A 13839-nucleotide genomic window follows, 5' to 3' on the forward strand; every position below is an offset into this window, starting at 1 on the left:
ATGGAAGACCATTTCTTTTTATCAATTATGGGATAAAAAGTCATAATTATGACATAAAAAGTCGAAAATATGACACAAAATATGATGCTGTGTTCCAACCCATACTACTAGTACTATTACTTTATCATATCTTCAGTTCTGAATTCGGCATGTCATATTTATGAGAAGATTATAACATACTAAGTCATAATTATGAGATGACAGGACTTAAAAGTCAATTATTAATTAAAATTGAATTAAATTATGAGTCATTTATGACATGAAAAGTTGAAATTATGGCTGTTGAAATGAACATAAATGCCAAAATTATGACATATTAAGACATTTATGAAAAGTCAAAATTATGACATATCCTAAATTATAATTATGATAAACTATTGAAATTATGACATAAAAATAAGTCATAATTATGACATTAAAATACATAATTCCAACTTTTTTTTTTTTTTTTACCAAAACATCCTTATGTTCTTATGTGGTGGAGAAGTCATAATTATGAAATAAAAAAGTTTAAATTATAATAATAGTCATAGAAAGTCATAATTTTGAAATTATCACCTAATTAGGAATTTTTATTTGAATAATTATGACTTTTATTGTGTTTTTGGCATTCTTTTATTTTAGATCTATGACAAAAAGTTAAAAATGATGACTTAAAAAGTCTAATTATGAAATAAAACGCTCAAATTATGACAAAAAGTTCATAGTCATAAAAAGTCATAATTTGGACTTTATCACCTCGTTTTGAATTTAATAATTATGACTTTTTTTGCATTCTTTTGTTTTTATATTAGAACTATGTTAAAAAAAATTATATTATGACTTAAAAATCCAAATTATGACACAAAAAGTCATAATTATGACATAGAAAGACATAATTTTGACATTATCGCCTAATTTCGCCTAATTTCTCGCCTAATATCGCCTAATTTTTTAATTGAATAATTATGACTTTTTTGGCGTTCCTTTGAGTTTTTATTTTAGAACTATGATCAAAATAAAACATTATGACTTAAAAAGTCCTAATTATGAAATAAAAAGTTAAAATTGTCTAATTTTGAATTGAATAATTATGACTTTTTTGGCATTTTGAGTTTTTATATTAGAACTATGATAAAAGTTAAAACATTATGACTTAAAAAGTCAAAATTATGACACAAAAAGTCATAATTATGACAGAAAGTCATAATTTTGACATTATTGCCTAATTTCGACTTCGATATTATGACTTCTTGGCATGCCTTTGAGTTTTTATTTTAGAACTATGATAAAAAGTTAAAAATTATGACTTAGTATGCGATCATTTAAATTTGTTGTGTGATCATTTCGACTGTCATAATTATAACTTAGGCCTATGTCATAATTTCGACTTCTTATGATTTGCCTAGCATGATGTATGTGGCGGAAATGATGCTCCATCTGAAGCGCGCTGATCTCAAAGTCATGGCGCTGGTGTGACGCTGAGTCGCGCATGCGCGCAGATGAGCTGCAGATCTGCCGTCGCACACTTCCGCTCAAGATGGCGGCGCAGCGCAGGAGTCTGATGCAAAGCGTAAGAAAGTCCTTTTCTCTAACCATACACACTCATTATTACTCATTTACTGCTGAATATACCATAGGTTTACCACACACATTATTAAAAGAGTCATGAGTGATGAATCTCGAGTTTTAGTGTGTATTCAGTATGTTACTGCAGCACATCTCTGTCTTTACATTAATTACGATGTTTACTTTGTGTCTGTGTTCAGTGAAGTATTGCTTTATTACACACACTCGCTGAACACACACACCAGTGTTAACAAACGAAACGAGACGGTTTCTGATCATGAGGGAAAGTGTTTCGGTCTTGTTTTCCAGCTCAAATGTCTAACCATTCTTAAATCAAGACACATTTCCTGGAGAAGCACTTTGTGTTTAAAACATGAACTAATATCTGTCGGTGGAGTCAGAACAATAATCTTGATTTCCTTTTGAATTGAGTTTATTTTTCTGACTCAACTGGCAAATGTTTTTCTAGTTTTATTCATAAACTTCATTTTCAGACATTCTCAGAAAACTGACATGCTAGTCATTTGAGATCAAAATTAGAAATTGACGTAAAAAGTTTAAATTATGACTTTCTGAAACATATTTATGACATCAAAATTCAAAATTATGAAATTGAAATCAGTGTTTCCCCTTCCATTGTTTTGGGGGGGGGGGGCTCGCCCAATTTAGTTTTTTCTTGAGATTAGGTACATCTTGTGTGCCTAATATTTATCCAAATGAGTCGATATTAAATCAAATCACAATAATTTAATTTAATTGAATAACAAAAAAGCGTAGCTTACCAGAAATTGTACCATGTAAACACTAACATGTTGTCACTAAACCTAAACAAATTCAGTTGTTACTAAAATGTTAGTGACAATCACAATACACTTATTGTGATGCAATTATTATTATTATTTTTTACATTTGATTTAGTTAAGCAGTCCTAATAAATCCAATCCTCTCAGATATCACAGCAATGAAACCAGGTTACAACTGGGGAAATAACAGTAGGATTAAGTAGTCTAAATGTGATAAATCTTTCTGATTTTATATTTGTTATATAGGCTATTATTAGCTATATTACAGTGTAATGTAATACAAGGATAACCAGAGGTTTTCACATATGGACTTTTGCAGGCTAGAGTAGTTGGAGAAAGTAGCTGAAGTTACAGTAGTTTACTGTTTTCTTTAGTTTGAACACTGCGCTTATTCCTGTTGTGAATTAAAAACCTGTGTAGTGTGTAAGGGCATGATTAAACAATAAGTACTGTAGTTTAAAGTGGTTTTGTGTTTGTTTTATTAAAGCATTTAGGGATTTCCATGATTTCCCGGGGCGACATTTCATTCAATAACATTAGGCAGTTTTGATTTATATGCTGTTTAATGTTGAACACACGGAAAGCTGGAAAATATCGTCATTGGCTCTATAAATATTGAGATAACAAAATAGCCCCCCAAAATAGTTGTTTGAGATGAAAAATCGATATTATGGCAGTTGAAATTGACATAAATGTCGACATTATGACAAGTTATATTTATTAGATGAAATGACAAAGAAAAATTATGAAAATTCAAAATGACAGTTTTTTGAGATGAAAAGTCTGCAAATGTGCAATTTTTACTGTTGAAATTTACAACTTTTTTATAAATTTATAACTAAATGAAAAGTCAAAATTATGTCAGTTAAAATTGACAAAAGTCGACGTTATGACACATTATATTTATGAGATGAAGTTAAAATTGACAAAATGTCGAAATTATAAAATCGTGAGTCGTTTGAGATGAAAAGTCGAAATTATGACAGTATGTCATCATTTGACTTTAAGTTAATTTCAACCAACAGTCATTTATGAGATCAAAAAATCTAATAATAAAATGTCAGTTGAAATTGACAATAGTCGTTATGACATCAAAATTGGGACAGTTGTTTGAGATGAAAAATCTAAATTTTGACAATATAAATTATGAGTCGTTTGATCTGATGATGGTCAGGTGTGTGTCTGAGGATGGTCAGGTGTGTGACTGATGATGGTCAGGTGTGTGTCTGATGATGGTCAGGTGTGTGACTGATGATGGTCAGGTGTGTGACTGATGATGGTCAGGTGTGTGTCTGATGATGGTCAGGTGTGTGTCTGATGATGGTCAGGTGTGTGTCTGATGATGGTCAGGTGTGTGTCTGATGATGGTCAGGTGTGTGACTGATGATGGTCAGGTGTGTGTCTGATGATGGTCAGGTGTGTGTCTGATGATGGTCAGGTGTGTGTCTGATGATGGTCAGGTGTGTGTCTGATGATGGTCAGGTGTGTGACTGATGATGGTCAGGTGTGTGTCTGATGATGGTCAGGTGTGTGTCTGATGATGGTCAGGTGTGTGTCTGATGATGGTCAGGTGTGTGTGTGTCTGATGATGGTCAGGTGTGTGTCTGATGATGGTCAGGTGTGTGTCTGATGATGGTCAGGTGTGTGTCTGACGATGGTCAGGTGTGTGTCAGGTGTGTGTCTGATGATGGTCAGGTGTGTGTCTGATGATGGTCAGGTGTGTGTCTGATGATGGTCAGGTGTGTGTCAGGTGTGTGTCTGATGATGGTCAGGTGTGTGTCTGATGATGGTCAGGTGTGTGTCTGATGATGGTCAGGTGTGTGTCTGATGATGGTCAGGTGTGTGTCTGATGATGGTCAGGTGTGTGTCTGACGATGGTCAGGTGTGTGTGTGTCTGATGATGGTCAGGTGTGTGTCTGATGATGGTCAGGTGTGTGTCTGATGATGGTCAGGTGTGTGTCTGATGATGGTCAGGTGTGTGTCTGATGATGGTCAGGTGTGTGTCTGATGATGGTCAGGTGTGTGTGTGTCTGATGATGGTCAGGTGTGTGTCTGATGATGGTCAGGTGTGTGTGTGTCTGATGATGGTCAGGTGTGTGTCTGATGATGGTCAGGTGTGTGTGTGTCTGATGATGGTCAGGTGTGTGTCTGATGATGGTCAGGTGTGTGTCTGATGATGGTCAGGTGTGTGTCTGATGATGGTCAGGTGTGTGTCTGATGATGGTCAGGTGTGTGTCTGATGATGGTCAGGTGTGTGTGTGTCTGATGATGGTCAGGTGTGTGTCTGATGATGGTCAGGTGTGTGTCTGATGATGGTCAGGTGTGTGTCTGATGATGGTCAGGTGTGTGTGTGTCTGATGATGGTCAGGTGTGTGTCTGATGATGGTCAGGTGTGTGTCTGATGATGGTCAGGTGTGTGTGTGTCTGATGATGGTCAGGTGTGTGTCTGATGATGGTCAGGTGTGTGTCTGATGATGGTCAGGTGTGTGTGTGTCTGATGATGGTCAGGTGTGTGTCTGATGATGGTCAGGTGTGTGTCTGATGATGGTCAGGTGTGTGTGTGTCTGATGATGGTCAGGTGTGTGTCTGATGATGGTCAGGTGTGTGTGTGTCTGATGATGGTCAGGTGTGTGTCTGATGATGGTCAGGTGTGTGTCTGATGATGGTCAGGTGTGTGTGTGTCTGATGATGGTCAGGTGTGTGTGTGTCTGATGATGGTCAGGTGTGTGTCTGATGATGGTCAGGTGTGTGTCTGATGATGGTCAGGTGTGTGTCTGATGATGGTCAGGTGTGTGTGTGTCTGATGATGGTCAGGTGTGTGTCTGATGATGGTCAGGTGTGTGTGTGTCTGATGATGGTCAGGTGTGTGTGTGTCTGATGATGGTCAGGTGTGTGTCTGATGATGGTCAGGTGTGTGTGTGTCTGATGATGGTCAGGTGTGTGTCTGATGATGGTCAGGTGTGTGTCTGATGATGGTCAGGTGTGTGTCTGATGATGGTCAGGTGTGTGTCTGATGATGGTCAGGTGTGTGTGTCTGATGATGGTCAGGTGTGTGTCTGATGATGGTCAGGTGTGTGTCTGATGATGGTCAGGTGTGTGTCTGACGATGGTCAGGTGTGTGTCTGACGATGGTCAGGTGTGTGTCTGACGATGGTCAGGTGTGTGTCTGACGATGGTCAGGTGTGTGTCTGACGATGGTCAGGTGTGTGTCTGACGATGGTCAGGTGTGTGTCTGACGATGGTCAGGTGTGTCTGACGATGGTCAGGTGTGTGTCTGACGATGGTCAGGTGTGTGTCTGATGATGGTCAGGTGTGTGTCTGATGATGGTCAGGTGTGTGTCTGATGATGGTCAGGTGTGTGTCTGACGATGGTCAGGTGTGTGTCTGACGATGGTCAGGTGTGTGTCTGACGATGGTCAGGTGTGTGTCTGACGATGGTCAGGTGTGTGTCTGATGATGGTCAGGTGTGTGTGTGTCTGATGATGGTCAGGTGTGTGTCTGATGATGGTCAGGTGTGTGTCTGATGATGGTCAGGTGTGTGTCTGACGATGGTCAGGTGTGTGTGTGTCTGATGATGGTCAGGTGTGTGTGTGTCTGATGATGGTCAGGTGTGTGTCTGATGATGGTCAGGTGTGTGTCTGATGATGGTCAGGTGTGTGTCTGATGATGGTCAGGTGTGTGTCTGATGATGGTCAGGTGTGTGTGTGTCTGATGATGGTCAGGTGTGTGTCTGATGATGGTCAGGTGTGTGTCTGATGATGGTCAGGTGTGTGTCTGATGATGGTCAGGTGTGTGTGTGTCTGATGATGGTCAGGTGTGTGTCTGATGATGGTCAGGTGTGTGTCTGATGATGGTCAGGTGTGTGTGTGTCTGATGATGGTCAGGTGTGTGTCTGATGATGGTCAGGTGTGTGTCTGATGATGGTCAGGTGTGTGTGTGTCTGATGATGGTCAGGTGTGTGTCTGATGATGGTCAGGTGTGTGTCTGATGATGGTCAGGTGTGTGTGTCTGATGATGGTCAGGTGTGTGTCTGATGATGGTCAGGTGTGTGTGTGTCTGATGATGGTCAGGTGTGTGTCTGATGATGGTCAGGTGTGTGTCTGATGATGGTCAGGTGTGTGTGTGTCTGATGATGGTCAGGTGTGTGTCTGATGATGGTCAGGTGTGTGTCTGATGATGGTCAGGTGTGTGTCTGATGATGGTCAGGTGTGTGTGTGTCTGATGATGGTCAGGTGTGTGTCTGATGATGGTCAGGTGTGTGTGTCTGATGATGGTCAGGTGTGTGTGTGTCTGATGATGGTCAGGTGTGTGTCTGATGATGGTCAGGTGTGTGTGTCTGATGATGGTCAGGTGTGTGTCTGATGATGGTCAGGTGTGTGTCTGATGATGGTCAGGTGTGTGTCTGATGATGGTCAGGTGTGTGTCTGATGATGGTCAGGTGTGTGTCTGATGATGGTCAGGTGTGTGTCTGATGATGGTCAGGTGTGTGTCTGATGATGGTCAGGTGTGTGTCTGATGATGGTCAGGTGTGTGTCTGACGATGGTCAGGTGTGTGTCTGACGATGGTCAGGTGTGTGTCTGACGATGGTCAGGTGTGTGTCTGACGATGGTCAGGTGTGTGTCTGATGATGGTCAGGTGTGTGTCTGATGATGGTCAGATGTGTGTGTCTGATGATGGTCAGGTGTGTGTCTGATGATGGTCAGGTGTGTGTCTGATGATGGTCAGGTGTGTGTCTGATGATGGTCAGGTGTGTCTGACGATGGTCAGGTGTGTGTCTGACGATGGTCAGGTGTGTGTCTGATGATGGTCAGGTGTGTGTCTGATGATGGTCAGGTGTGTGTGTGTCTGATGATGGTCAGGTGTGTGTCTGATGATGGTCAGGTGTGTGTGTGTCTGATGATGGTCAGGTGTGTGTCTGATGATGGTCAGGTGTGTGTCTGATGATGGTCAGGTGTGTGTCTGATGATGGTCAGGTGTGTGACTGATGATGGTCAGGTGTGTGTCTGATGATGGTCAGGTGTGTGTCTGATGATGGTCAGGTGTGTGTCTGATGATGGTCAGGTGTGTGTCTGATGATGGTCAGGTGTGTGTCTGACGATGGTCAGGTGTGTGTCTGATGATGGTCAGGTGTGTGTCTGATGATGGTCAGGTGTGTGTCTGATGATGGTCAGGTGTGTGTCTGACGATGGTCAGGTGTGTCTGACGATGGTCAGGTGTGTGTCTGACGATGGTCAGGTGTGTGTCTGACGATGGTCAGGTGTGTGTCTGATGATGGTCAGGTGTGTGTCTGATGATGGTCAGGTGTGTGTCTGACGATGGTCAGGTGTGTGTCTGATGATGGTCAGGTGTGTGTCTGATGATGGTCAGGTGTGTGTCTGATGATGGTCAGGTGTGTGACTGAGGATGGTCAGGTGTGTGACTGATGATGGTCAGGTGTGTGACTGATGATGGTCAGGTGTGTGTCTGATGATGGTCAGGTGTGTGTCTGATGATGGTCAGGTGTGTGACTGATGATGGTCAGGTGTGTGTCTGATGATGGTCAGGTGTGTGTCTGATGATGGTCAGGTGTGTGTCTGATGATGGTCAGGTGTGTGTCTGATGATGATGGTCAGGTGTGTGTCTGATGATGGATGGTCAGGTGTGTGTCTGATGATGGATGGTCAGGTGTGTGTCTGATGATGGTCAGGTGTGTGTCTGATGATGGTCAGGTGTGTGTCTGATGATGGTCAGGTGTGTGTCTGATGATGGTCAGGTGTGTGTCTGATGATGGTCAGGTGTGTGACTGAGGATGGTCAGGTGTGTGACTGATGATGGTCAGGTGTGTGACTGATGATGGTCAGGTGTGTGTCTGATGATGGTCAGGTGTGTGTCTGATGATGGTCAGGTGAGTGTCTGATGATGGTCAGGTGTGTGTCAGGTGTGTGTGTCTGAGGATGGTCAGGTGTGTGACTGATGATGGTCAGGTGTGTGACTGATGATGGTCAGGTGTGTGTCTGATGATGGTCAGGTGTGTGTCTGATGATGGTCAGGTGTGTGTCTGATGATGGTCAGGTGTGTGTCTGATGATGGTCAGGTGTGTGTCTGATGATGGATGGTCAGGTGTGTGTCTGATGATGGTCAGGTGTGTGTCTGATGATGGTCAGGTGTGTGTCTGATGATGGTCAGGTGTGTGTGTCTGATGATGGTCAGATGTGTGTGTCTGATGATGGTCAGGTGTGTGTCTGATGATGGTCAGGTGTGTGTCTGATGATGGTCAGGTGTGTGTCTGACGATGGTCAGGTGTGTGACTGATGATGGTCAGGTGTGTGACTGATGATGGTCAGGTGTGTGTGCTGATGATGGTCAGGTGTGTGTCTGATGATGGTCAGGTGTGTGTCTGATGATGGTCAGGTGTGTGTGTCTGATGATGGTCAGATGTGTGTGTCTGATGATGGTCAGGTGTGTGTCTGATGATGGTCAGGTGTGTGTCTGATGATGGTCAGGTGTGTGTCTGACGATGGTCAGGTGTGTGTCTGACGATGGTCAGGTGTGTGACTGATGATGGTCAGGTGTGTGACTGATGATGGTCAGGTGTGTGTCAGGTGTGTGTGCTGATGATGGTCAGGTGTGTGTCTGATGATGGTCAGGTGTGTGTCTGATGATGGTCAGGTGTGTGTCTGACGATGGTCAGGTGTGTGTCTGACGATGGTCAGGTGTGTGTCTGACGATGGTCAGGTGTGTGACTGATGATGGTCAGGTGTGTGACTGATGATGGTCAGGTGTGTGTCTGATGATGGTCAGGTGTGTGTCTGACGATGGTCAGGTGTGTGACTGATGATGGTCAGGTGTGTGACTGATGATGGTCAGGTGTGTGTCAGGTGTGTGTGCTGATGATGGTCAGGTGTGTGTCTGACGATGGTCAGGTGTGTGTCTGACGATGGTCAGGTGTGTGTCTGACGATGGTCAGGTGTGTGACTGATGATGGTCAGGTGTGTGACTGATGATGGTCAGGTGTGTGTCTGATGATGGTCAGGTGTGTGTCTGACGATGGTCAGGTGTGTGACTGATGATGGTCAGGTGTGTGACTGATGATGGTCAGGTGTGTGTCAGGTGTGTGTCTGATGATGGTCAGGTGTGTGTCTGATGATGGTCAGGTGTGTGTCAGGTGTGTGTCTGATGATGGTCAGGTGTGTGTCTGATGATGGTCAGGTGTGTGTGTCTGATGATGGTCAGGTGTGTGTCTGATGATGGTCAGGTGTGTGTCTGACGATGGTCAGGTGTGTGTCTGACGATGGTCAGGTGTGTGACTGATGATGGTCAGGTGTGTGACTGATGATGGTCAGGTGTGTGTCAGGTGTGTGTGCTGATGATGGTCAGGTGTGTGTCTGATGATGGTCAGGTGTGTGTCTGACGATGGTCAGGTGTGTGTCTGATGATGGTCAGGTGTGTGTCTGATGATGGTCAGGTGTGTGTCTGACGATGGTCAGGTGTGTGTCTGACGATGGTCAGGTGTGTGTCTGATGATGGTCAGGTGTGTGTCTGACGATGGTCAGGTGTGTGTCTGACGATGGTCAGGTGTGTGTCTGATGATGGTCAGGTGTGTGTCTGACGATGGTCAGGTGTGTGTCTGATGATGGTCAGGTGTGTGTCTGACGATGGTCAGGTGTGTGTCTGATGATGGTCAGGTGTGTGTCTGACGATGGTCAGGTGTGTGTCTGATGATGGTCAGGTGTGTGTCTGACGATGGTCAGGTGTGTGTCTGACGATGGTCAGGTGTGTGTCTGATGATGGTCAGGTGTGTGTCAGGTGTGTGTGCTGATGATGGTCAGGTGTGTGTCTGATGATGGTCAGGGGTGTGTGTCTGACGATGGTCAGGTGTGTGTCTGACGATGGTCAGGTGTGTGACTGATGATGGTCAGGTGTGTGACTGATGATGGTCAGGTGTGTGACTGATGATGGTCAGGTGTGTGACTGATGATGGTCAGGTGTGTGACTGATGATGGTCAGTTGTGTGTCTGACGATGATGGTCAGGTGTGTGTCTGATGATTGTCTGATGATGGTCAGGTGTGTGTCTGATGATGGTCAGGTGTGTGTCTGATGATGGTCAGGTGTGTGTCTGATGATGGTCAGGTGTGTGTCTGATGATGGTCAGGTGTGTGTCTGATGATGGTCAGGTGTGTGTCTGATGATGGTCAGGTGTGTGTCTGATGATGGTCAGGTGTGTGTCTGACGATGGTCAGGTGTGTGTCTGACGATGGTCAGGTGTGTGACTGATGATGGTCAGGTGTGTGACTGATGATGGTCAGGTGTGTGACTGATGATGGTCAGGTGTGTGACTGATGATGGTCAGGTGTGTGACTGATGATGGTCAGTTGTGTGTCTGACGATGATGGTCAGGTGTGTGTCTGATGATTGTCTGATGATGGTCAGGTGTGTGTCTGATGATGGTCAGGTGTGTGTCTGATGATGGTCAGGTGTGTGTCTGATGATGATCAGGTGTGTGTCTGATGATGGTCAGGTGTGTGTGTGATGATGGTCAGGTGTGTGTCTGACGATGGTCAGGTGTGTGTCTGATGATGGTCAGGTGTGTGTCTGACGATGGTCAGGTGTGTGTCTGACGATGGTCAGGTGTGTGTCTGATGATGGTCAGGTGTGTGTCAGGTGTGTGTGCTGATGATGGTCAGGTGTGTGTCTGATGATGGTCAGGTGTGTGTCTGACGATGGTCAGGTGTGTGTCTGACGATGGTCAGGTGTGTGACTGATGATGGTCAGGTGTGTGACTGATGATGGTCAGGTGTGTGACTGATGATGGTCAGGTGTGTGACTGATGATGGTCAGGTGTGTGACTGATGATGGTCAGTTGTGTGTCTGACGATGATGGTCAGGTGTGTGTCTGATGATTGTCTGATGATGGTCAGGTGTGTGTCTGATGATGGTCAGGTGTGTGTCTGATGATGGTCAGGTGTGTGTCTGATGATGGTCAGGTGTGTGTCTGATGATTGTCTGATGATGGTCAGGTGTGTGTCTGATGATGGTCAGGTGTGTGTCTGATGATGGTCAGGTGTGTGTCTGATGATGGTCAGGTGTGTGTCTGATGATGGTCAGGTGTGTGTCTGATGATGTTCAGGTGTGTGTCTGATGATGGTCAGGTGTTTGACTGATGATGGTCAGGTGTGTGTCTGATGATGGTCAGGTGTGTGTGTCTGATGATGGTCAGGTGTGTGTCTGATGATGGTCAGGTGTGTGACTGATGATGGTCAGGTGTGTGTCTGATGATGGTCAGGTGTGTGTCTGATGATGGTCAGGTGTGTGTCTGATGATGGTCAGGTGTGTGTCTGACGATGGTCAGGTGTGTGACTGACGATGGTCAGGTGTGTGTCTGATGATGGTCAGGTGTGTGTCTGATGATGGTCAGGTGTGTGTCTGATGATGGTCAGGTGTGTGTCTGATGATGTTCAGGTGTGTGTCTGATGATGGTCAGGTGTTTGACTGATGATGGTCAGGTGTGTGTCTGATGATGGTCAGGTGTGTGTGTCTGATGATGGTCAGGTGTGTGTCTGATGATGGTCAGGTGTGTGACTGATGATGGTCAGGTGTGTGTCTGATGATGGTCAGGTGTGTGTCTGATGATGGTCAGGTGTGTGTCTGACGATGGTCAGGTGTGTGTCTGACGATGGTCAGGTGTGTGACTGACGATGGTCAGGTGTGTGTCTGATGATGGTCAGGTGTGTGTCTGATGATGGTCAGGTGTGTGACTGATGATGGTCAGGTGTGTGACTGACGATGGTCAGGTGTGTGTCTGACGATGGTCAGGTGTGTGACTGACGATGGTCAGGTGTGTGTCTGACGATGGTCAGGTGTGTGTCTGACGATGGTCAGGTGTGTGACTGATGATGGTCAGGTGTGTGACTGATGATGGTCAGGTGTGTGTCTGATGATGGTCAGGTGTGTGACTGATGATGGTCAGGTGTGTGTCTGATGATGGTCAGGTGTGTGTCTGATGATGGTCAGGTGTGTGTCTGATGATGGTCAGGTGTGTGACTGATGATGGTCAGGTGTGTGTCTGATGATGGTCAGGTGTGTGTCTGATGATGGTCAGGTGTGTGACTGATGATGGTCAGGTGTGTGTCTGATGATGGTCAGGTGTGTGTCTGATGATGGTCAGGTGTGTGTCTGATGATGGTCAGGTGTGTGTCTGATGATGGTCAGGTGTGTGTCTGATGATGGTCAGGTGTGTGTCTGATGATGGTCAGGTGTGTGTCTGATGATGGTCAGGTGTGTCTGATGATGGTCAGGTGTGTGACTGATGATGGTCAGGTGTGTGTCTGATGATGGTCAGGTGTGTGACTGATGATGGTCAGGTGTGTGTCTGATGATGGTCAGGTGTGTGTCTGATGATGGTCAGGTGTGTGTCTGATGATGGTCAGGTGTGTGTCTGATGATGGTCAGGTGTGTGTCTGATGATGGTCAGGTGTGTGTCTGATGATGGTCAGGTGTGTGTCTGATGATGGTCAGGTGTGTGACTGATGATGGTCAGGTGTGTGTCTGATGATGGTCAGGTGTGTGTCTGATGATGGTCAGGTGTGTGTCTGATGATGGTCAGGTGTGTGTCTGATGATGGTCAGGTGTGTGACTGACGATGGTCAGGTGTGTGACTGACGATGGTCAGGTGTGTGACTGACGATGGTCAGGTGTGTGACTGACGATGGTCAGGTGTGTGACTGACGATGGTCAGGTGTGTGTCTGATGATGGTCAGGTGTGTGACTGATGATGGTCAGGTGTGTGTCTGACGATGGTCAGGTGTGTGACTGACGATGGTCAGGTGTGTGACTGACGATGGTCAGGTGTGTGTCTGATGATGGTCAGGTGTGTGTCTGACGATGGTCAGGTGTGTGACTGACGATGGTCAGGTGTGTGACTGACGATGGTCAGGTGTGTGTCTGACGATGGTCAGGTGTGTGACTGACGATGGTCAGGTGTGTGACTGACGATGGTCAGGTGTGTGACTGACGATGGTCAGGTGTGTGTCTGACGATGGTCAGGTGTGTGACTGACGATGGTCAGGTGTGTGACTGACGATGGTCAGGTGTGTGTCTGATGATGGTCAGGTGTGTGACTGATGATGGTCAGGTGTGTGTCTGATGATGGTCAGGTGTGTGACTGATGATGGTCAGGTGTGTGTCTGACGATGGTCAGGTGTGTGACTGACGATGGTCAGGTGTGTGACTGACGATGGTCAGGTGTGTGTCTGACGATGGTCAGGTGTGTGTCTGATGATGGTCAGGTGTGTGTCTGATGATGTCAGGTGTGTGACTGACTGATGGTCAGGTGTGTGTCTGACGATGGTCAGGTGTGTGACTGACGATGGTCAGGTGTGTGTCTGACGATGGTCAGGTGTGTGTCTGACGATGGTCAGGTGTGTGTCTGATGATGGTCAGGTGTGTGTCTGATGATGGTCAGGTGTGTGACTGATGATGGTCAGGTGTGTGTCTGACGATGGTCAGGT

General features: G+C 45.4%; 1 protein-coding gene across 2 annotated transcripts in view; it reads left to right on the top strand.

Moving 5' to 3' along the window:
* Positions 1–1496: 1496 nt before the first annotated feature.
* The window catches only part of tab1 (TGF-beta activated kinase 1/MAP3K7 binding protein 1), a 44118-nt gene continuing 31775 nt past the window's right edge, over positions 1497–13839 (top strand). For both annotated transcript variants that reach the window (XR_013818273.1, XM_079840336.1), the window contains exon 1: positions 1497–1552. Coding sequence is in view for 1 of the 2 variants with exons in the window: in XM_079840336.1 (XP_079696462.1) it covers positions 1520–1552 (33 nt within the window). In the remaining variant the exon portion in view is untranslated. The remainder of the gene's footprint in view (positions 1553–13839) is intronic.

Source organism: Gobio gobio, assembly GCF_949357685.1.
Source record: "Gobio gobio genome assembly, chromosome: 17".
NCBI classification, from domain to species: domain Eukaryota; kingdom Metazoa; phylum Chordata; class Actinopteri; order Cypriniformes; family Gobionidae; genus Gobio; species Gobio gobio.